The 20,191-nt window shown below is 58.2% G+C and overlaps 1 protein-coding gene across 3 annotated transcripts; it reads left to right on the plus strand.

Annotated features, from left to right (window-relative positions):
* Positions 1-499: 499 nt before the first annotated feature.
* Positions 500-20,107, plus strand: LOC111146893 (NAD(P)HX dehydratase). Of its 3 annotated transcripts, none has more exons than XM_022502618.1 (10): positions 500-555; positions 3,663-3,813; positions 6,955-7,000; positions 7,628-7,716; positions 9,646-9,754; positions 15,272-15,322; positions 15,403-15,507; positions 16,191-16,311; positions 17,385-17,505; positions 18,413-20,104. In XM_022502618.1, exons 1-10 carry the CDS (start codon positions 510-512, stop codon positions 18,561-18,563), a joined length of 990 nt encoding a protein of 329 aa, XP_022358326.1. In that variant the 5' UTR covers positions 500-509; the 3' UTR covers positions 18,564-20,104. The 3 variants fall into 3 exon arrangements, with proteins under 3 accessions (XP_022358326.1, XP_022358325.1, XP_022358327.1); XM_022502617.1 differs by lacking the exon at positions 500-555 and adding an exon at positions 566-681 and having other exon boundaries at positions 18,413-20,105; XM_022502619.1 differs by lacking the exons at positions 500-555; positions 7,628-7,716; positions 9,646-9,754 and adding an exon at positions 566-681 and having other exon boundaries at positions 18,413-20,107.
* Positions 20,108-20,191: the final 84 nt, after the last annotated feature.

The following is a 20,191-nucleotide window of genomic DNA, read 5'->3' on the forward strand; positions in this document are numbered from 1 at the left end:
CGGGATGGCGGCGGCCCGGCTCCCGGGGGCAGGGGGCGGGGGCGCCAGCCGGCGGGACAGTCCAGCTCGCGAGTCCGGGGGCGGAGGCGACCCATGGCGGAATCGGGCCGCGCAAACGTGGGGTTCCAAGGCCTCCGCCGGCTGCCCGAGGGTACCGTGCTGGTCAGCGGGGCAGCCTCCCGCCCCGTGCTCTAAGACGCCCCCGGCCCCAAACACGAAGGATGAAAAGACTCCAAACACCAAGTTCTAAGACGCAGCTCCGTGCCGGAACCTGCTTTCCGGCAGAACTCCAGGGGTCCGGAGGTGGGGCCCTCCTGGGTTGGGCATTGAGCTTGTCAATCATCAGGGACCGTATACGACTGGTGGAGGCCAGTCTGTGGGTGGGGTGAGGCCGGATGTAGAGTGTCGACTTCCGGCGACGGCGCGTGGGCCGTCGGGAGCCGGAAGTCCGCCTCGAGCTCTGGTTCCGGCGGCGGCGCGGGGGCGGCCGGGAGCCCGGAAGTCCGGGGATGGCTGTGATTCCCGTCTGGGCCGCCGCCGGGGCCTGCGGCGGAGGTAAGATCGATACCGGCCTTGCGGGCATGGCCCTTCCCGCGGGGGCTGGGGCTCTGCTCGCCGGCGCGGCCGCTGTCGCGTTGCTCTCCGCCGCACTTGTGCTCTACGAGCTGTCGCCGGACGCAGGTACCCGACCGCGGGCGCTCGGCGGGACGGAGGAGCCGTGGAAGGCCGGTCGCGCGCGGGGCCCGGGGCCGCGGGGAGTCGTGCGGGGAGTCGTGCCCGCAACGCAGCCGCCCCCGCGGGGGGAAGGGCCTGTCAGCGCCGGTACCGCGGGGCAGGGCACGGCTGGGCGCCCCCGGCGACCCCCGAGGACCCCGCCGCGGCCTTGGCTGTGAAACCGGACGGGCTGTGGGGAAGGCATGGAGGCGCGTCAGGAGCGCCCGCGGCCCTCGTGAGGGGCTTTCCCCCCGGTTGCCCGTGGTGTGTGCACGGGAAGTACAGCGGTGCGCGCCGGGCGGCGGAGGCACCCCCTTCCCGCCCGCGGCGAGCGCTCGCCCCTCCGTGCGGGGACTGGGCGGAGAAGCAGTGTGCGGCAGCGGTTGCCCGGCCGGTACGAGCCGGGACGGGGGCGTTCCCGCAGGCTGTGGTGTGGGGTGTGGCTGCGGGCCCGAGTGTGCTGGTGCAGGGCGGGGACAGCTGGGGGGGGGGGGGTTGGCCTTTCGTTACGCAGCGCGGGGGTCACAGACGCCCCTTCTTTCTCTGTTTTAGTGACACACGGTGGCACTCTAGTTCCCGTGCCAGGGGCCGTGCGGGGCTTCGAGGGGTCCCGTAGCTCCTGCCCCTCCCTCGCGGCGGCAGAGGGGCCTCCGGGCACAGATTGTTCCGAGGCTCTAACGGGCGGCCCTCGTCTTGAGTTTCCCCTGCTGTCAGCCGGCAGCGCGTCTCTTGGCCTTCGTCCCGGACGTTACTGTGAGGCTGATCTGCTGAACTTTCACCCAAGACAGGCGCGTTCTGGCGCCCTGACTTCCCGTCCTAGCTTTAGGGCATCTCGGATGCTGCAGGGGTTGCCGTCGGGCCCTCCAGATGGGCTGGTTCCCCCGAGGTTAGAGCGCAGTCGTCCCTCGGGGTGGGTGGTCGGGAATTCTAGGAAACAGCGCAGGCTGAAGAAGTCCGTTTAGCTCTCCAGCTGCCTGCGCCACTGCCGTAAAACAAGCCAGAATCAGACGGGTTTGACCTGTTCTTCCAGACTCGAATCCCCGGAACGCGACCGAGTTACCGATCGGGATGAATGTCAGATCGTCTCTTGTCAAGGCATTTTCACCCCGGAGAACAGGGGTGTTTCCGTGGACAGGTCCCGGGGTGCGTGCCAGGACCCGGCCGGGACTGAGTAACTGCGGTGCAGGGAAGTGGAGCCGACCTTCTTTGGCCCTTGCTAGCGGACCGCACTCTCCCCGGGTGCGCGGGGCAGGCTGGTGAGCGGTGCGGGGTTACTCGCACCCGCGCTTCTGGTTAGACACCGACAACCCGTGCTTCCTACGGGATCTTACTCTCCGGGGATTTGATCCTTGTCGTCTTGTCTTTTGGTTGATGTGGTGACTGTTTGGTTAAAGAAAAATGATTTGCCGTGAAATGGCATTTTGGTAAAATGGTGTCCTATGGTCTGGCTTATCCATTACTACCCCAAGCGTCTTCAGGCCTGTCTCTGTGGGCTCCGGTTTCCTTACCTGTAACAGGATACACGGGGCACTAATGAGGACAGTAAACCAGGATGCTTTTTTTTTTTTTTAAGATTTTACTTATTTATTTGACAGAGAGATCACAAGCAGGCAGAGAGGTGGGGGTTGGAGGGTGGGGAAGCAGGCTCCCCGCTGAGCAGAGAGCCTGCCGGGCTCGACCCCAGGACCCTGAGATCATGACCTGAGCCGAAGGCAGAGGCTTAACCCACTGAGCCACCCAGGCACCCCCCAATAGGGATTCGGTTTTGAGTTTTAGTTTTGTGTCGGTTTGGGAGGTGGAAAGTGTTGGGGTGGACTCCTAGTAATTAACATTCTCACGTGTGGGGGTCTCAGCAGCTGGCACATCCGCTGAGGAGGCCATTACAGCTACTCATTAAAGAAAATTACTTGAATAAAATTATTGAATAAAAAGCGAAACCGTAAGAGTGTTAGTAAACATAAAGCCTCGTGCCTTACGGGGCTGGGGGGCGGGGCAGCTTGTGGCCGGGAGCTGTAACACCGCCTGGGTTTTCTGTGCTGCTGGGATAACTGGAAGGAAGTGAATGTTGGCTTCCTTTTGTGACTGTTGTGTAGATCTGCACAGACCCTTTAATTCTAGGGAAAACACGTGCTTTATTATTTCAGACCTCGGGTACACAACATGTGGCATTTCTCACAGCTGAGCTGGGTTAAATACCAAGGCAAATATGCGGGAAGTTTTTCTAGAAAGGCAATTAAGATCTAGCTGTTTATAAACAATTCGAAATCGTCTTACTATTTTAAGATGCTACTCTGACCCCAGTGTAAGCTGTGTTCTCTGTTTAGAACGCCATTTCTGGGTTGTTAAATGAGCATCTAATGGAGTGTCCGAGACACGACTGGAACGTTGGGAGTGTGACTATGGCAGCGGAAGGGAGCGAATGGGAGGTTTGCTTTTCCAGCTTGAGAGAAGAGACTGGATAAACTTAGTGGAAGATTGACGTGGGGTATGTGTAGTTTCTTAGGTCATAAGGCATTAAAACACTTTCTGAAAGGTTAACTGGGCTTCGGAAATGTCCAGTTCGTTTCAAAAACAAAGTTGGTACGTCCAGCTAGTGTTAGTACTGTGTCGTAATTTCTTTTTTTTTTTTTTTAAAGATTTTATTTATTTATTTGATAGAGAGAGAGATCACAAGTAGACGGAGAGGCAGGCAGAGAGAGAGAGAGGGAAGCAGGCTCCCCGCTGAGCAGAGAGCCTGCTTCGCACCCCGCTCTGCTGCCTCTGCTTATTTGTGATCTCTGTCAAATTAAAAAAAAAAAATCTAAAAATAATGAAGCCGTTGGATAAAAATCCATAGCATTCGTGTTCGGTCAGCTTTGGGGTGTTTTGGTTAGTAGGCTGTCTTGTTTCAGTCTCTTCGTTATATATGCTGATAGTTTTCTGAATGATTCTCTTTTCATGTTTTTCAGTTTTACAAAGAGCATTTTCACTGCATAAAGCACATTCGATAAAGGATATGGAAAATGCGTTGCAGTTGGTGAGAAATATTATACCTCCTCTGACTTCGCAAAAGCACAAAGGCCAAGATGGAAGAATCGGCGTCGTCGGGGGCTGCCAAGAGTGAGTGACTCGGAAGATGGTCGTGTTTACGCAGTCTCTGTTGTCTGGCTCTCTGCCCGCGCGGCAGTCAGTTGTCCGTCTGTCTGTCTGGCTGGACCCCAGCAGTCATCTGTCGGTGGGGTCTGATGTTCTGACCCCCGGTTTTTCCAGGGATGAACTTTGTGACTGCGTAGGAGAGAACAGGGAGGGCCCTGCACGAGCTGTTCTGGCACGTCGGTGTGGAGCCTGCGCCCACGGTGGGGCCGGGGCCGGGTTTTCTTGTCTTACACGTTCCTGTATTGACCGGGCTGCGTACCACAAACCGGGTTTCTTTGTAATCTGGAGAAGATTAGCACGCGTTTGGTTCACTTTGTCACTTTGAAGATGTTCTTGGAAGTCATTAAGGAAATTTGACAGCTCCTAGCCTGTTTTCAAGGCTTGCTTTTAGTTCTAGTTCTGTGGATTTTGCTGCTGTGTTGTTTGCACGTAAAATTTATAACCTGTCCTTGTTTATAAATGATACCTTTGCCTTTGACTTAAATCTGACCTTGGTTACCGTTTGTGCCCCTGCTTACTCTCTGTTCGTATCGATGTGCCGTCTCTGCCTGGCTGTGTATTTTCAGGGTTTATCACGTAGTTAGGTGTTTCATAAATAATACGTAGCTTGATTTGTTTCCTGACCCCGTGTGACGGACCGTACCTGCTCTGACAAGACGGTCTGCTTGTTCGCTTTAGTCTACCTGAGGCACTTTCTAAGGCTCGTTATGTTTTCTCTTCGTTTTACATTGTGCGTCCGTTTTTTCCTTATTTTCGCTAGGTTTTTCCTTTTATTAATCTGGAAATTCTCTTATGGTTTCACATCGAGCTGGGGGTTGTCTTTTCTAACTACCATGATGAATCACACATGCCACTCGGGAGAGGGTTAACGCGGATGAAGAACTGCTAGGGAATTCCTAGCGCAACCCCTAGTACCGCGCGGAACTTGGTGCGCTGCTGCCGGTTTCCTGCCCGGCCTAGTGGTCTGCTCTTGGGGCGGGAGTCCTTGGCCTCTTCTGGCGTTTTCTTTGACAGGACCCTGTGGAGTACTTGCACACCGGCTGTGTCTTGCTGTGGTGCGTGGGCTGTGTTGTGCCTTGCCTGAGCTGGGGAGTCTCAGCGTGATCTTTTTGGTAAACTATGCGTGTGATCACATTGTACTCTAGCCTGTATTTTGCACCACAAAAAAGAAGATTGCCTTAATTTGTAACTTGTTCTTGCTTGGATGTTTGTAAGATTTTCTTTAAAAGTCTTCAGTTTCCTCCGAATGTGTCCCGGTATGTCTTCTTTTCACTAATCTGATTTGAGACTTGGCGAGCCCTTATGTCTGCAGACGTGGTCCCTTTGGATGAGGGCAATGCTCCTCTATTACTGGCTCTCGTTTCTCCTCTGTTACTTTCTCCTGCTGCATTTTGGACTCTTGGATCATTAGCTCTTAGATGCTTTTCTTCCTTTAGGTCCCCAGTTAAAGGCCGCCTCCTCCAGCTTCTGGGATGGAGGCCAGTAGTGCGGCCTCCGCCGGGCCCGTGGGCCCTCGAGAGAGCTGAGGGAGTTATGGGTCTTATTTCTCATGTCCCCTCCCTCTCCTGCCTTATATTTTGGGATGTTTACATGGGAAGAACTGGCTGTGAGGTTTTCTTTTCAGGTAAGTCTGTAGTGTAGCATGCTAGGGTAATTATGTAACTTAAGAAATGTCCATTAGCCTTAAGAACTAACCTTTAAAGTAGGATCGTTTTTTCTCCGGTTATAAAGGTATAATCTGCTTGTAAAAATTCAAACACTGCAGAAATGTGGGAAGTGACGACTTCATAGTACCCGTGTAGTAGTACAGCATGGGCACATTATTAGCCTTCCAGACTCTTCTGTGTATGTAACTATTTTTTACAAAACTGGGACCGTGTTGTCACTTCTGTGCGGGTCTCAGCCTGTCAGGGTCCAGTGCTGGAGTGGGAGCTGCCCCCATGGTTCTTCTATGATCACAGGATGCCCCGAAGTAACAACTATCAGGAAACTCTGGAAAAATAAAGATGTGTTACCTACAAGATCTGAAAGTGACACAGCACTGGGCCCACACAGCGAGGCTGTGGGTGGACAGAGCAGGTGGGTGGGTGAGGGGGGAGGGTGTCACGGTTCACTCTTTAGGGGGGAATGTATAGCATGAACGCGGGGGTTAACATCACCAAAAGAGAGAATAGGAGTGGTCCAAATGGTCAGTTACGAAATCAACCAAGATCTTTGAAACAAACTAGCCTTGGTGGGCGGGGGTGGCCCGGCTCTCTGCCTGGTCCTGGGCTGGTGGAGCGTTTGAGGCGGCTGTGCTCGAAGTGGACGCTTTCGCACTCCCCGCTTACATCACATACTTGTTTTCCGAAACAAAACAGGCGTCAGGGCTCTGCATTCTCTCTGCTTGCTGTTTGGTGGTGTGACCTCCTTTTCGTTTCATGGGGTGTCCTGGCATCAGTCATTCCCTGTTGTTTCCTAGAGACCGATTCTTGGTGAGTGGTGGTCCTTGTAAAGACGGGCCACAAGTTATTTACTGTCCCTGTTCGTAGGCAACCGGGTCACCTCTGTTCTTTTCCCCAAATAAGCAGCATGGCTGTCGACATCTCTGAACGTTTTCCAACTGTGTGCGCATCTGGTTATCTCCCGGGGATCGGGTCCCAGAATTGATACTGGAGCGGCGCGCAGACATCTATAATGTTGCTGCACATGCTGATCGCCGCCTCTTCCTTGCCTGAGGCCGTGTTAAAAATAAGGGCACCCGGGAATGGTGGGATGGAAGCCGAGGGAGAGGTGTGAGTCTCAGGGCCTGGCTGAGTGCTGCTGTTGTCGGCGCCGTCAGTGAGCTCTCACGGCCGCCTCGAGCCTCCAGTCTGAGCACAGTGCTGGGAGCGCCGGCGGTCCTGACGGGGCACGGAGGTCTTACGTGACCGCCACCTGGTGCCTTAGTCGGTTGAGCGGCGGACTCCTGATCTCCGCTCAGGTCGGGGTCTCAGGCCTCGCTGGGCTCCCGTGCTATGAGGTGCTGGGCCCTGGGCTCTGTGGTCCCCGTCTTCATAACCTCCCGATGAACCGCTGTGCTGGCGGCCTTCTCGGAGGACGCTGACTGTCCGTTCTGCTTTTCAGGTACACTGGAGCGCCCTACTTCGCTGCCATCTCAGCTCTCAAAGTGGTAGGTCTGTTGACAGCTTCTCACTCTAGTCAGCTGTTGGATGCCTTCTTACTGTATTTAAAGACTTGATTTATTTGAGAGAGTGAGTGTGTGAGAGAGAGAGACCACGAACGGGGGTGGGGGGTGGTAAGAGGGAGAAGCAGGCTCCCCGCTGAGCAGGGAGCCGAGGCGGGGCTCCATCCAGGACCTTGGGATCCTGACCCGAGCTGAAGGCGGCTGCTTAACCCACTGAGATGCCCCAGAACTGGAATTTGTTTGACCGAAGTTTTACTAGAACCGTCTTTGACCACCATGATCCGAGAGCGCGGCTGCGTCCTCATGAAGGCAGTCAGCGTCTGTGCGACTTGGCGGTTTCCCAGGTCTTCGATCCAGTCCTGGTGGCCCAGTTGGCACAGTTACCGTGAAACGTGCTCCCGGGGGCCCTTGGGTGACGCAGCCTGAGCTGGTGTCGGGTGACCTGCCTGTTGGGCGGCAGCCAGAGTCTGCTTGCCCCCAGCTCTGTCTTCGCTTCCCTCCTCGTCTGAGCCGCCCGGCTGTGGAGTAGGCCCCGGGCAGCCGTGCTGAGGCCGCCTCCCCATGCGCTGCGTGCGCCCCGCTCTGAGTCCGCCTCTCGTGCTCGTTCCTCAGGGCGCAGATCTGTCCCACGTGTTCTGCACCCGGGAGGCCGCGCCGGTGATCAAGTCGTACAGCCCGGAGCTGATCGTTCACCCGGTCCTGTGAGTGTGGCCGCGCGGGGGTGCTCACCCGCAGCCGTGCTCCTCGGCCACGGGGCCTTCTCGTGGGCGCTAAGGGCCTCCGTGGAGCGGCTGCCGTACTGGGGGGTGGTAGGTGGGTGCTGTGGGGAGAGAGGAAAAGCAGTAAGGAGCCCACCATCTGTGGCCAGGAGAGCAGCAGCCGTGCTTACAAGGTGTGGGATGAGGTCTGGGCCTTGCCTGCAGCCGTGCTGCCCACAGCAGTCACGAGGGGCCTGTCGGGCAGGCATGGGGCCTTCCCGCGTTCAGCAGACGCTTCCGCTGCCCTGGGGACAGCATTGAACCAAGCAGACAAAACATCTCCCATGCAGCCCCCTTTCTAGGGCGGCCCTGTGCTCTGGAGCTTTCTGCAGTGGTGAAAATGTTCTTGGTGCTGTCCAGATCTGTGGCTGCTGAGCACCTGAGATGTGGCCGGTGGGACTCAGAAGCTGTTTTTACGTAAACCGAGTTAAAACAGCCACATGTGGCTGGTGGCTGCCGTATCGAGCGGCACAGCTCCGGAGATGGACACGCAAGAGAACAGGGTGTTAGAGGGTGGTGAGGACCACGTGGCGGGGCAGGCAGGGGAGAGGAAAGGCTGGCCGTGCGGGCAGCACGTGTGCCACGTGTCACATGTGCACGCTCGTGGCACATGTGTGTTTCTCACTGGGGTGATGGTGGGCAGGGGCCCAGAGTGTGTCACTCAGGTAGGGACCTGCAGACATGGGGCAGGACTGGCGTCTCAGCTCAAGCCAAGGGCCTCAGGATGGGGTGGGGGACTGGAGAGGTTCAAGGCCAAGCCGTGCAAGTCCTGGGGGTCATTCTCTGGGTTTGGCTTTCACATAAGCGAGGAGGAGGGGGGAGGAGGCTGCTAGAGCCTTGCATTGTGGGGGGGACAGGATCCAGTGTGCATTTTAAAAGCCTTCCCTGGATGCTGTTGAAAATGTGCTTTTGGGGCCCAGGGTGGACACAGCGGTTGCCTGAGGAGGGAGTTGTGAGCGTCCTGGTGAGAGTAAGTGACGGGGTAGGAGAAGGGGTCGCATTTGAAAGTGCAGCCCCAGGATCTGCTGACAGGTGGGATATCGGGTAGAAGGAAAAGACGAGAGTCATGGAGGCCGCTCTGGGTTTGGTCCGAGCTAGTTGTGACTCGACAAGGGGGGTAGTCGTGGGGGTGCCGGTTTGGTGGGGTGGCTGCGGAGCTGGCTTTGGATGTGTTTGCTGCTGCCTGTAGCACATCCAAGCGGCGTGGCTGTGAGGTGCGGGACGAGAGTGGGGGCTGCGCAGGAGTGCGTGTCAGTGGGGGCAGCCCAGCGCCCCACAGCTGGGAGCCGAGTGGGGGCAGGAGCGGGGAGGAGGGGTGTTGTGGAGAACTCTTGACAGTCTTCTGGAAGGGCCCGTGTCTCTGCGGTCCAACACGGAGGCTGAGCGCGGGTGCTTGGATCCCGCAGTGGGCTTGCTGGGGGCAGAGCCTTACAAGGTGGGTTCTAACGGTCGGAGGAGCGAGATGAGCGGGCAGGTGGTGTGGCGAAGCGACACGGTCCCTACAGCCGTCAGTTCCTGTTCTAAGTGACAGGGTCCCCCCGTGCCCCTGTGAGTGCATAAAGTATGCCTGTGTGATGGAAACAACCCGGCTCAGTCCGGAAGGCAGAGACCGTTTTGAAAGTAGCCAGAATGTCTCAGTGTGGCTTCATTTAGATGCCGAAAGCTGGATTCCTGCATCGGGTATGAAAGGACGAGCTCATCTGCAGAGATGACGGGGACATGTGGGGGGCTGGCTGCGACTGGGGTCCTAGCCTGGGTCCTACAACAGCAGAGGGACCAGGGAAACGTAGAAGAACGTGTAGTCTCGCCAGTAAGGTAGGCCAGTGAGTGCAGGTCGTACTAAACTGCTCTGGCCGCCTCCTCTCGCCGCAGTGACAGCCCCAGCGCCGTTCACGACGTGGAGGAGTGGCTGCCCCGGCTGCACGCCCTGGTCGTGGGGCCCGGCCTGGGTCGGAATGATGCGCTTCTTGAAAATGTTAAGGTAAGTGTAGAAAATAATAATAATAATAATTATTATTATTATTTTTTAAGATTTCATTTACTTATTTGGCAGAGAGAGAGAGAGGTCAAGCAGGCGTAGCAGCAGGCCAAGGGAGAGAGAGAAGCAGGCTCCCAGCCAAGCAGGGAGCCCAATGTGGGGCTTCGTCCCAGGACCCTGGGATCATGACCCGAGGTGCAGGCAGATGCTTAACTGACTGAGCCACCCAGGCACCCCAAGTGTAGAAAATTATTGAACGTGTCTGTCCTTGTAGTCTTGGCTCGTGGAGTCCGAAAAGAAGCATTTTCTTGGAGTTTGCGATGTTTAGCGTTCTGGTTCCTCTTGATTGAATAATTAAGATGGTTTGGGGGAGAGGACGCACTAGGCAGAGAGGAATGAGCCTAAAACCGGCGGGCCAGATGGAATGAGTCTCCTGCTCTCAGGGCGTTAGCTTGTGCTACTGCCCCGGGGGCGTCCCCGGGACTGCCTGGTGCACAGGGGTCTCTGCTCTGGAACGAGGAGCGTGGTGACGGGCACGGGGGGCTGGAGGCGCAGCCGCTCAGCCTTCACAGAGAGCTGAGGGAACAGGGGTGCGAGGGAACCAGCAGTTCATTTGGGACGAATAGTCTGAGAGCCAGTCCCACCCGGTCGAGCGCGGCTCTTGGTGACCCGCCACCAGCACTACGCCTCGGAGCGCTCCCGGTTCGGAGCCGGCGCAGCATGGTGGATCTCGACCACTTGCAGAACAGTAGGAGCGCGTCCTAGCTGAGGAGCGCAAGAGCCTTTGGTCCGTGTGAGGGGAGGGGACACCCGAGTGGGGCAGCCGGTGGGGAGGCTGCGGGTCTGCTGTGTACTCACGTGCAGAGATGGTGGCGCACTGTGGAGGCGGACTGTGACAGTCTCTCCCCGAGGTGGTGTGTTTCTGGGAAGAGAGGCAGGTGACTGGCTCCCGCCAGGCTGGGGATGACCCTCGGGATGATGGGCTTTGTGACCGTTGGTGACTTGGCCATTAACCTCTGGCTCCACTTAGTCACGACAGAGTGGCGCTCACGACACTCTCTGGCCTCTTTGTCCTCCTCCTCTCGTGCTCGTTGTCCTTGCTGCTCGAGTCATGGCCATGGCTCTCACTCACGTACTTGGGGGACATCACGTGCAGTTGGTGTAGACAGGTTTGACGTCCACGTGAGCAGCCTCGAAGTTCCGGCGGCTGCTGCCTGCCAGAGCCGGTCGCTAGGCTGTCGGTGACCGCGCCGCGGCCCGAGTGCGTGTGTCCCCACACGTTCATGTGTTGGGGTCCTGACCCCCAAGGTGAGATGTCAGGATGTGAGCCTTCTGGGGGGGGTGATTGGGTCGTGAAGGCAGAGCAGCCTCCTGGATGGGACTCAGGCCCTTGTAGCGGGGGCCCCAGAGCTCCCCCCCCCAACCAGGTGAGGACCTGGCGACTGGTCTGTGACCCGTAGGGAATCTTCCATGGCACCCGTAATCTTGGACTTGAAGCTTCCAGAACCGTGAGCAGTGCGTTCCTGTTGTTTCCAAGCCGCCCAGCCTGTGGCATGTGTCACGGCAGCTCGAGCGGACTCCGCGTGGTCTGACCGCCATTTGCTTCAGGAAGCCACTTGTCCAGGTGTCTCCGGAACAAAACGGCAAATGGAGAGGCCCCTGGTGTTGCCTGGTGAGCGGCAGGCCCCGAGTCTGTGCTGGCCCTCCTGACCCCTGGGCGCGTCGGTCCCCTCCGAGGAACTGCTGGCTGTCGGCGCCTCACCACGTGTCCCTGGGTGCCCCGGGGTTGGCCACTTCGTCCCTCAGTGGATTTCCCGTGCAGGGAGAAGTTACAATCTGTGATGGGACATGTAGAACTTATTTTTGAAACAGCAGTTTAAACGAGTGGGAAAATGTGCTTAGATTTTACCAGATGTGCTCAGAAAATGTGCTTAGGTTTTTCCTTGTAAGTATTTTGCTTCCTTAGGACAAATACGTGTTCCTTAGGATAAGGGCCATACCCGGCGTGGGCTAGGGGACCCGAGACGGGCTGTGCACTTCCCTGACTGTGGGCTTCCTCCTCGTGTTCTGCCGGGTACAGCCTGTGACTTGTACACTCACGCTGTGCGTTTGCCATGCGCTGCCCAGCGCTGCACTCCGTTCCCACACAAGCCCGTCGGTGCTGGTGGTCCCCCCATTTCACAGAGGAGGGAGCCCAGATGCCATCTGATTCCCGCTCCCCACCTCCTCCATAGCAGACACTTCCTAGATGTTCCCGGAATGAATTCATTGCTGCAATCCTGAAAACAGCCCTATTAGGTGGATTTCTCTCTTTATTCTCATCTTTTTTTAAAGATTTTATTTATTTGACAGAACAAGCGGGGGGCTGGGGGAGAGAGAAGCAGGCTCCTCGCAGAGCAGTGAGTCAGAGGCGGGGCTTGATCCCAGGACCCCAAGATCATGATCTGAGCCGAAGGCAGATGCTTAACTGACTGAGCCACCCAGGCGCCCCATTATCCTCCTTTTTCTGATGAAGAAATTGAATCTTGGAGAAATTAACTTAGGCCCCTGAGGTGGCCGAGTTCTTAGCTTCAGGTTTAGTTAAGTCAATGCACTTAAAGCACCCAGTTCCTTGGTTTCTAAGTACATTTGCAATTGCGCAGCCACTCCCATGACTAGTTCTAGAACATTCTCACCATCCCAAAAGAAACTCCACATCTATTAGCAACTGCTCTCTTTTCCGCTCAAGCGCCCCAGCGCCTGGCAGCCTCTCCTCCACGAATTCCAGACCCTGCAGGGCAGCGGGGTCTTAGAGGACGCGAGCCCAGCCGCGTTCACTCAGCAGCATCGCGGTGCGGGCCGGCGCTCGGCTGCTCTCCCTGCGGTTGGGGACCCGGCGCGCACTGACCGCACTGTTTCTCTGTCGCGTGCTGGCCGATGGGGTGGCCTCCGCTCTGCGCCGGTGCGAGCAGCGCCCTCTCAAGCTTCGTGTACGGACTGTTGTGATAACCCTGCTTCACATTTGGAGGAACTCCTGCTGGCCACACTTTTTTTTTAAAGCACGAATTTTTAATTCTGCTCAAGTCCTGTATTTTCTTCTAAGAGCTTTATTGTTTTAGCTTTCCCACGTAGGTCTGTGGTCCATTTTGAGTAAATTTTTATGCCTGGTGAGAGGAGTGGATAATCCGTTCCCGCACCGCTCTGCTCGCGTCTGGGCTTCCCTGTTGAAGGTCTGGATGGAAACGCAGGGTTTACTTCGGGGCTGTTGTCAGTTTACGGATTTGTACGGCCGTCCTTGCGCTGTGACACGCAGTCCTGATGGCGGCGGCTGTGGGATCCCGCCAGCCTTGTTCATTTCAAGAGCATTTCGGCTGCTGCGCGTCCTGTGTGTCCCCACAGGCGTCTGGGGCTCAGCAGAGGCGGCGGGGAACGTGCTCGTGTAGTAGGCTGGGGCGCAGGCCGCTGCTGAGCGGTGCCCGGTCTAACGCGGTGCGCGCTGGTGTGAGCTGGAGTCTCTGGACCCAGGACGCGGGCTCGATGAGCTCCCCTCGCGCTGTTTGTGCTCCTTGGTAGCTCGCTCTTACTTAAAGGTACGTCCTGGAGGCTTTTCCCTGATAGAACGTGGACGTGTTCCTCGTTACATTTAATAGCTACATCACGATACACCGTATTTAACTGGCTCACGTGGGTGGTTGGCAGCTTTTTCTTAATCTGTCAGTGATGTCTCAGACACTCCTGCACATTGGGCTGTTTGTCCTTGAAGACAGATGTCTAGGAGCTGCATGGCCGTGGCGTGGGCTGCCGCAGCTCCGTCTCACGCTGAAGGGCTGCGCTTGCTGGGGGCCGCCCTTGCTCTCCCGCTGCCCCCTGGGTGCCATGTCCCACGCAGAGCGCTCCTGGTCGGACCACCCAGCCTCGTCTGATGTGTGGGTGTGCGGCTCCTTCCCTCCTTTGCCGTCCACCCCGTAGGGGAGGTTGCTCACTAGGTGGTGGGTGGAGCCGTGGCGAGGCCGTCGGTGACCTCCCTGCGGCTGCCGGTTACGCATGGCCAGCTCCCTTGCCAGGAACTGGGTAGAATCGAGTTGGTATTTCTCATCCTCATACAAAGTCAGAGGATTATTTGAGGGATGTGAGTGGATTAGGCCTCTGCCTTCAGCTCAGGTCATGATCCCAGGGTTCTGGGTTTAAGCCACATCTCCTGGGAGCCTGCTTCTCCCTCTGCCTGCTTGTGCACCCTCTCTCTCACTCTCTTTTTCTCTGACAAAATAAAAACTTAAAAAAAAAAAGTATTAATTGGGCCATGATCCTCATTTTATAGACCGGCAAGCAGAGTTTCAGAGAAGGGAAGAGACTCTGCTCGAGTTCACACAACTCTGAGTCTTTCCGTCTCTGAGCCCGTGTCTTTCGTCGCAGCAGCTTCCCCAGGGCCTGGAGCTGTGTCCTGGTGACATCCTAGTGATGTCCCAGACGCTCGGCTGCTATCTGCAGACTCCTTTCCCTCGGAGCCCCAGTCGAAGCTGTCTCACGGAGTCAGCACTTCTTGGAGATGAGGACTCGGGGCTGTCAGGGCGGCCGACCCTTGTCCGGGATTTACTCGCTGGTTCCTCTCCTGTTCCCCTCGGGGGTCAGAAGGCGCTTGCTAGGGAGTTCATGCCGTTGGCGGTGGAAGTGACGGAGGCTCTGCCAGCCACGGTGGCCACAGCAGAACACCGCAGGCAGGGGCTTAAATAGCAGAGCTCGGTGTCCTCCCAGTCCTGGAGGGCGTCCCCGAGCGAAGTGTCAGCAGGTTTGGTTTTTTCTGAGGGCTCTGTCCCTGGCTGGTAGACGGCGGCTGCCTGCCCACTGTGTCCTCACCCGGTTGTCGCCATGTGCTGGTCTCCTCCAGTAAGGACACCAGGCATCCTGGAGGGGACTCTTGCTTCGTTCTTCTCCATGTTTTCTACCCTCAAGTGTGTGTTTCAGGGGAGATGGTGGTTACGTGCTGTTTCGTGTGTCATCTCGTCGCAAAACACTGGTTCATAGTAAGCGACCGGCTATGTGGTGATCGCAGTAGATACAGAATGCAGCCAAAAACCTCTGAGATTTTATTATATTATTTTTTTTAATCTCTGAGATTTTTAGTGTAACTTTTTCGGAGAGGTGATTCACTTTTATTATCATGGTCACATTTTAAAACACAGAGTGTTAGAAAAAATGCATAGAAACTCACGATTTGGAAGAATTCTGAAGACTTTGGGTTTTTCTTCTGGGAGCCCTGGGGATGAGTGTTGGTGGGAACTTGGAGCCTCTAGCTTGAGGTCTGCCTCCACGGGCTCGCCTGGCCCGGCGCTGCGGATTGGGCTTCCCACAGACTCCTGTTTCCAGAGTTCCCAGGGCCCCTGCCTTACGGGGCCTGCTCTCTGCTTTGCTGGGTCTTCCGCGTCCTGTCTGCACTTCCGTTTTCTGTGTGTTTGCGCGTGACCTCATGTTGTAGGTCATCAGCGAACTGCTTGCTCGGGCGTCTCGGTCGGTGTTGCTCAGCTTCTCCTTCTTTCCTTGCAGGGCATATTGGAAGCATCCAAGGCCAGGGACATCCCCGTCGTCATCGATGCAGTGAGTGTGACTCTCCTCTCCTGCCCTCCTCCCAGCCAGGCCCCTGAGGCTGTGCCCGACGTCCCTGTCCTTGTCTGCAGGACGGGCTGTGGCTGATCGCTCGGCACCCGGCCCTCATCCAGGGCTACCGGAAGGCCGTTCTCACTCCCAACCACGTGGAATTCGGCAGACTCTCTGAAGCCGTGGTGAGTGCTCACCACCCGGAAGATGGGGCACAGGCCCTGCCCGTCCTGAGGCGGGTACGGGACGGCTCGGTGCTTTTGCCTCCCCCGCCCCTGCGGGACAGACTTGCGGATGGCCAGCGAGTCGGGGCGTGTCCCCACATGTGACAGTGCCCTTCTCTCTTGGTGGTGCATGAAACGATGGGGCGTCTTCTCACTGGGACGTCTGTGATGGGCTGAGAGGCGGGGTGGGGGCTCTAGGCAGCGCACTCGGTCTCGGTCCCACGATGCCTCGTCCGTGAAACGGGGCTGCTGAGAGCATCATTGCATAGGGTGTGAGGACGAAACCAGATGACAGAGGTAAACCGCGGCGTTCTCAGGAAGTAAGCGTCCCAAGACGCTAGTGCCTGGTTATTCACAGTTGTCCCCTCTGCAGACCCGGGAGGTTCCAGCCGCGGCAGGGGGAGGGCCCTGAGCGGTGTTTGTGCGTCTGCCCGGGATGTGCTGGCCGGTTATCCTGGGCCTCCTTCCCCTTAGTGGCCGGGTCGTCCCCCTCCACATGTGGGGCCAGAGCTCCAGAAGGAGGGGGTGTGTATGTAGCGTGGGGAGGTCCTAAGGATCAGGGTGGATGGGCAGGACGTACCCGTGACGGTGGGCTCCTTTCACGTGTCCGACAACGGCCTGGTCTGTGCTGTCCCACCTTGTAGCTGAGAGACCCTGGGAACGGCAGCGATCGTCGCGAAGCTGTACGAAGACTCAGCCGGGCCTTGGGGAATGTGACCGTGGTCCAGAAAGGGGAGCGGGACGTGATCTCCGACGGTGAACAGGGTGGGTAGCTGTGGCTTCACGCACATCACTCAGTGTGGCGGTGCTGGGTGACAGCACCTGGAAAACTAGTCACGGCACACGCCGTCCCTGATGTCACCCGTGTTCCACACACAGGCTCCCGATGAGGTTGGTTTTACTTTTCATCGTCTTGCAAAGGGCAGGGACACGCTGGGTGTTGATCCTTGTTGACGCCTGGAGCAGCGGCTGGTTCTGGGGGGGTCCGTGGGAAGCTGAGCAGTGGGCCTGCGGCCCTGCCAGCAAGTGGCACCCCGGGGCCCGGCCCGCTCACCTGGGTGTTCGAGGCGGCGCCCGGATGATTCACTGCTCAGCCTCCGTCGTGAGGAGGGCTGGCTAGCGGGGGTGCGCTGGGAGCTGGTGCCCGGGGGGCGGGGGTGCCAGGTGCTGGGTGTGGCGGTCTGCTGCTCGTTGCCCCGGGCCTGCTGGCTGGCCAGTGCAAAGAGCAGGAGAGCTGGTGGGTGTCTGAGATGCGCCGCCGGGGACCGTGAGGTGTGGAGCCCCCCTCGCGCCCCGCACACAGGTCCTCCCCTCCCGTGGGCTGATCGGGAGGCAGGGAGCGCACCCGTTGTTGGAACAGCACGGAGTTTAGGGCTACTGACCAGAGAGCGGGAGGAAGCAGGACGCGCCAAGGGAGTGTTTTCTGAGGGACCCAGAAATCTCTGGGGTTCTTGTTGCTGGAAGGCGCCCTAGACCCTGACACTTCTGAGGATGTGACCACTTGGCTTCTGTGGCGGCCGCTGGTTACACTGTGTAAACGGATGAGCGGCCAAGGGCGGGGGCCGCGCCGGGTGCTAGCGTGCCGTGCACTTCTGAGGGTGGCATGTGTCCCCGAGGGGGTCTAGCGGGCCGAGCCTGCTTCTCCCCCATCCTCTCCAGCAGGCCCGAGTCTGCTCACCGCCCACACCGCACACGTGCTTCTGGGCCGGCCCGGGTCTGCTCTCCTGTAAACCAGGCTGCCGGGTTGAGACATTCGGGAAGAGCTGCCGCGGGTCGAGATGGTGCCTCGGGCACAGGAGAGCTCGTCCCCTGAAGGCCGTGTCGTCCCCCTCCCCCAGTGCTCGAGTGCGTGCAGGAGGGCAGTGGCCGCAGGTGCGGTGGCCAGGGAGACCTGCTGTCGGGCGCCCTGGGTGTCCTGGTGCACTGGGCGCTGCGTGCCGGACCCGAGAAGACGAACGGGTATGTGACACCTTCGCTTGTCCTCTCGAGAGTTTTACCGCATGAGCTGTGTAAGTGGCCCGCACGTTAACGCGGAGCCGCGTGAAACGTCAGTGTCCCGTGGAAGCGATACCGGGGCGGGGCTGATCCCAGGGTGGTCACCTGGGCCGCTCTTGCTCCGTGTGAGGGCGGGGCCCTGCCCTGTGCCTCAGTGCCAGTGGCTCTGGGCGTTCGTGTCTGCTTGAGACCCTGTTCTGGGGACGCGATGTGTACCCTTTGTAAAGCAAAACAGTGGAGGAGAAATCCGCGGGGCAGGGGTGAGCTGGCTTTGACCCCATCCCAAAAGATGGGAGTTTCCTCTAGGAGACAGAACTCGGGGGTCCAGGTTTGGCCCGCGTCTGGTCAGAGCTGTGAGCGCAGGCAGGGCCCAGTCCTCTACAGGCCCCGTCCTCCACACGCATCATGGGGCAGTGGTGGCCACGTGTGCTGGGGCAGGGTGTCCCCCCCCCGCCCCCCGCCAGCTGTGAAGCCATGCGAGGCCACGGGGTGGTGGCACACCGGGAGGCAGGGAGCACCTGCCCAGTGTGTCCACGTGGAAACAACTAGGGGCATCTGGGGATGGTGGCCGGAACCCACATGCTCGGATCTTCCAAGTCCTCCCGGCACTGAGGATCACAGTGAACCGTGACCAGTGCGGGTCCGGTTTTCCTCGGGGGGGGGGGGGGGGGGGGGGCGGGGGGGGGGGGCGCTGGGGGGGGGGGGGGGGGGGGGGGGGCGCAACAGTGCTGTCCTGTTCTCCAGCCGCGGGGATACGTGGGGCTACCTTCTGCCTCCCAGGCACAGCAGACTTGAAATGGGCTGTTTGGGGTCCCAGGAAATGGGGGGAGGCTGGAGTGTGCAGTGTGTGCTGACAGTCGTCCCTCTCCAGGTGCAGCCCTCTCCTCCTGGCCGCCATGGGTGCGTGCTCGCTCACGAGGCAGTGCAGCCGTCAGGCCTTCCAGAAGCACGGCCGCTCCACCACCACCACCGACATGATCGCGGAGGTCGGGCCCGCGTTCCGCAGCCTCTTTGAAGCCTAAGCGGAGGCCCTAGGAAGCGAGCGGCCCACGGACGGGGAGGCTGTTTGTCACAGGAAGCCACGTCCTGTGTCCCAGCCCTTGGGTGGCAGACCGCGTGGTCCAGGGGTGGATTTTTGGCTGCGCGCGCAGCTGGAGAGGTGACACTAGACCAAGAATTCCTGAACTCCTCCAAGCTGCTCAGCAGGAGACAAGAGCCGCTGAGCTCTGCGTGTGCTCCAGGAGCACGGGCCCGCCCTACCCACATGCCATGCGTCCACGCGACATCCCCGTGGTGGGTGCCCTCACGGGTCCCATCGATCCTGTTCAGTACCTGTGAGTGCTGTTGAGGTGGCGGTCCCCAGGCACTGTGGCCCTGGTGGCCGTGCTCACGTGCGCTGCTCCAACACTGATCGAGTTGGAATCGTCTGGGCAGAAGTCATCCGCATCGACTGTGCTTAATGGAGTGTTTCATAATAACCAGTGACCGGTTTCTGGAGGACACAGGACACGAGGGCAGGGCTCTGCCTGCTCCTCCTCCGTGTGCGCTCTTAAGTCTGCTGGTGGGAGGCAGTCCCCGGGGGACCCTTGGGATGTGGCTCAGCCGTTTGCTCTCTCGGGGAGGCAGGACTAAGCTGGACACTCGGAGGGCGTGGCCACACACCGGGGCCAGTACTGGTCCCGGGAGGCCCCAGGTGGGGGGACTGAACATGGTCATCGGAAGTGGATGTGTCCTCAGGAGCAGAATCTGTGAAAGAAGTGCGCTCTGCGAGATGCCTTGTGAGCCTCTGGCTGGCTTCCGGATGGTGCTTTGGGCGCGCGGTTTTCTCTGCGGCTCCCCGTGGGCTTGGGTCCTGTGCACGTGAGTACTTCCGTAGGCTTCTCTGTGCTTTCTGCAAGGACGGGACCCGTGTGTATCCTTTGTCCCTCTTGACTGATGCTCTGGGATTCAGTCCCCTAAGGTAGACCGATTCTACCTTAAAATCAGATTTCTTAAAAACGTGCACCGCTCCTTTCACACGTCATTGAGAAGCGTCACCGTGTTTCCTTCTGGGCAGTTACATCTAAATCCTGGTAGCTATTAAAAGGCAAATTTTGGTTTATCTCAACATCGAGTCTTGTATTGTTTTCTGACAGAGCTCATGTCCACTTTCCAGCTTTCCTGAGCGAGGACACGGTCAGCAGGGGGACAAACATGGGAAAGCTTGTCACTTCACGGTTTTCATCTGTGCCTCCCCACCTTGCGAACGGGCAGTGCTCTTTGTTCCACAGAAGGTCAAGTGCACGCATCATGGAACTGTTTTTGGTTTTGCTCGGAGTTAAGTACAAATCCTCTTGTCCCAGTGTGCGTGAGGAGTACATCCAAGGGCCAGCGGCTGTTTTTATTTAAAGTAGCCCTAGACCTACTAGTTGTAGCTAAGGATGGGCTTTTACCCCGAGACCAAGGTAGCAGGGCACGGAGGTCACTGGGGGGGCCAAGTGCAGCACATGGCCCTCGGGGGACAGCCTGGGCCCCAGGCACCGAATGGACCACCTTTGGGTGTCCCTGTCAAGGGCCTACCTGCCGGGTGGGGTCTCCACACGAGCTGGCTCACCGTGGGCAAGTCCGTTTCCGAGTGGGTTTCCTCGCCTGTGGAATAGGACAATCGTGC

Source organism: Enhydra lutris, unplaced genomic scaffold, assembly GCF_002288905.1.
Source record: "Enhydra lutris kenyoni isolate GAN:26980312 unplaced genomic scaffold, ASM228890v2 scaffoldscaffold15, whole genome shotgun sequence".
Taxonomy (NCBI): Eukaryota; Metazoa; Chordata; class Mammalia; order Carnivora; family Mustelidae; genus Enhydra; species Enhydra lutris.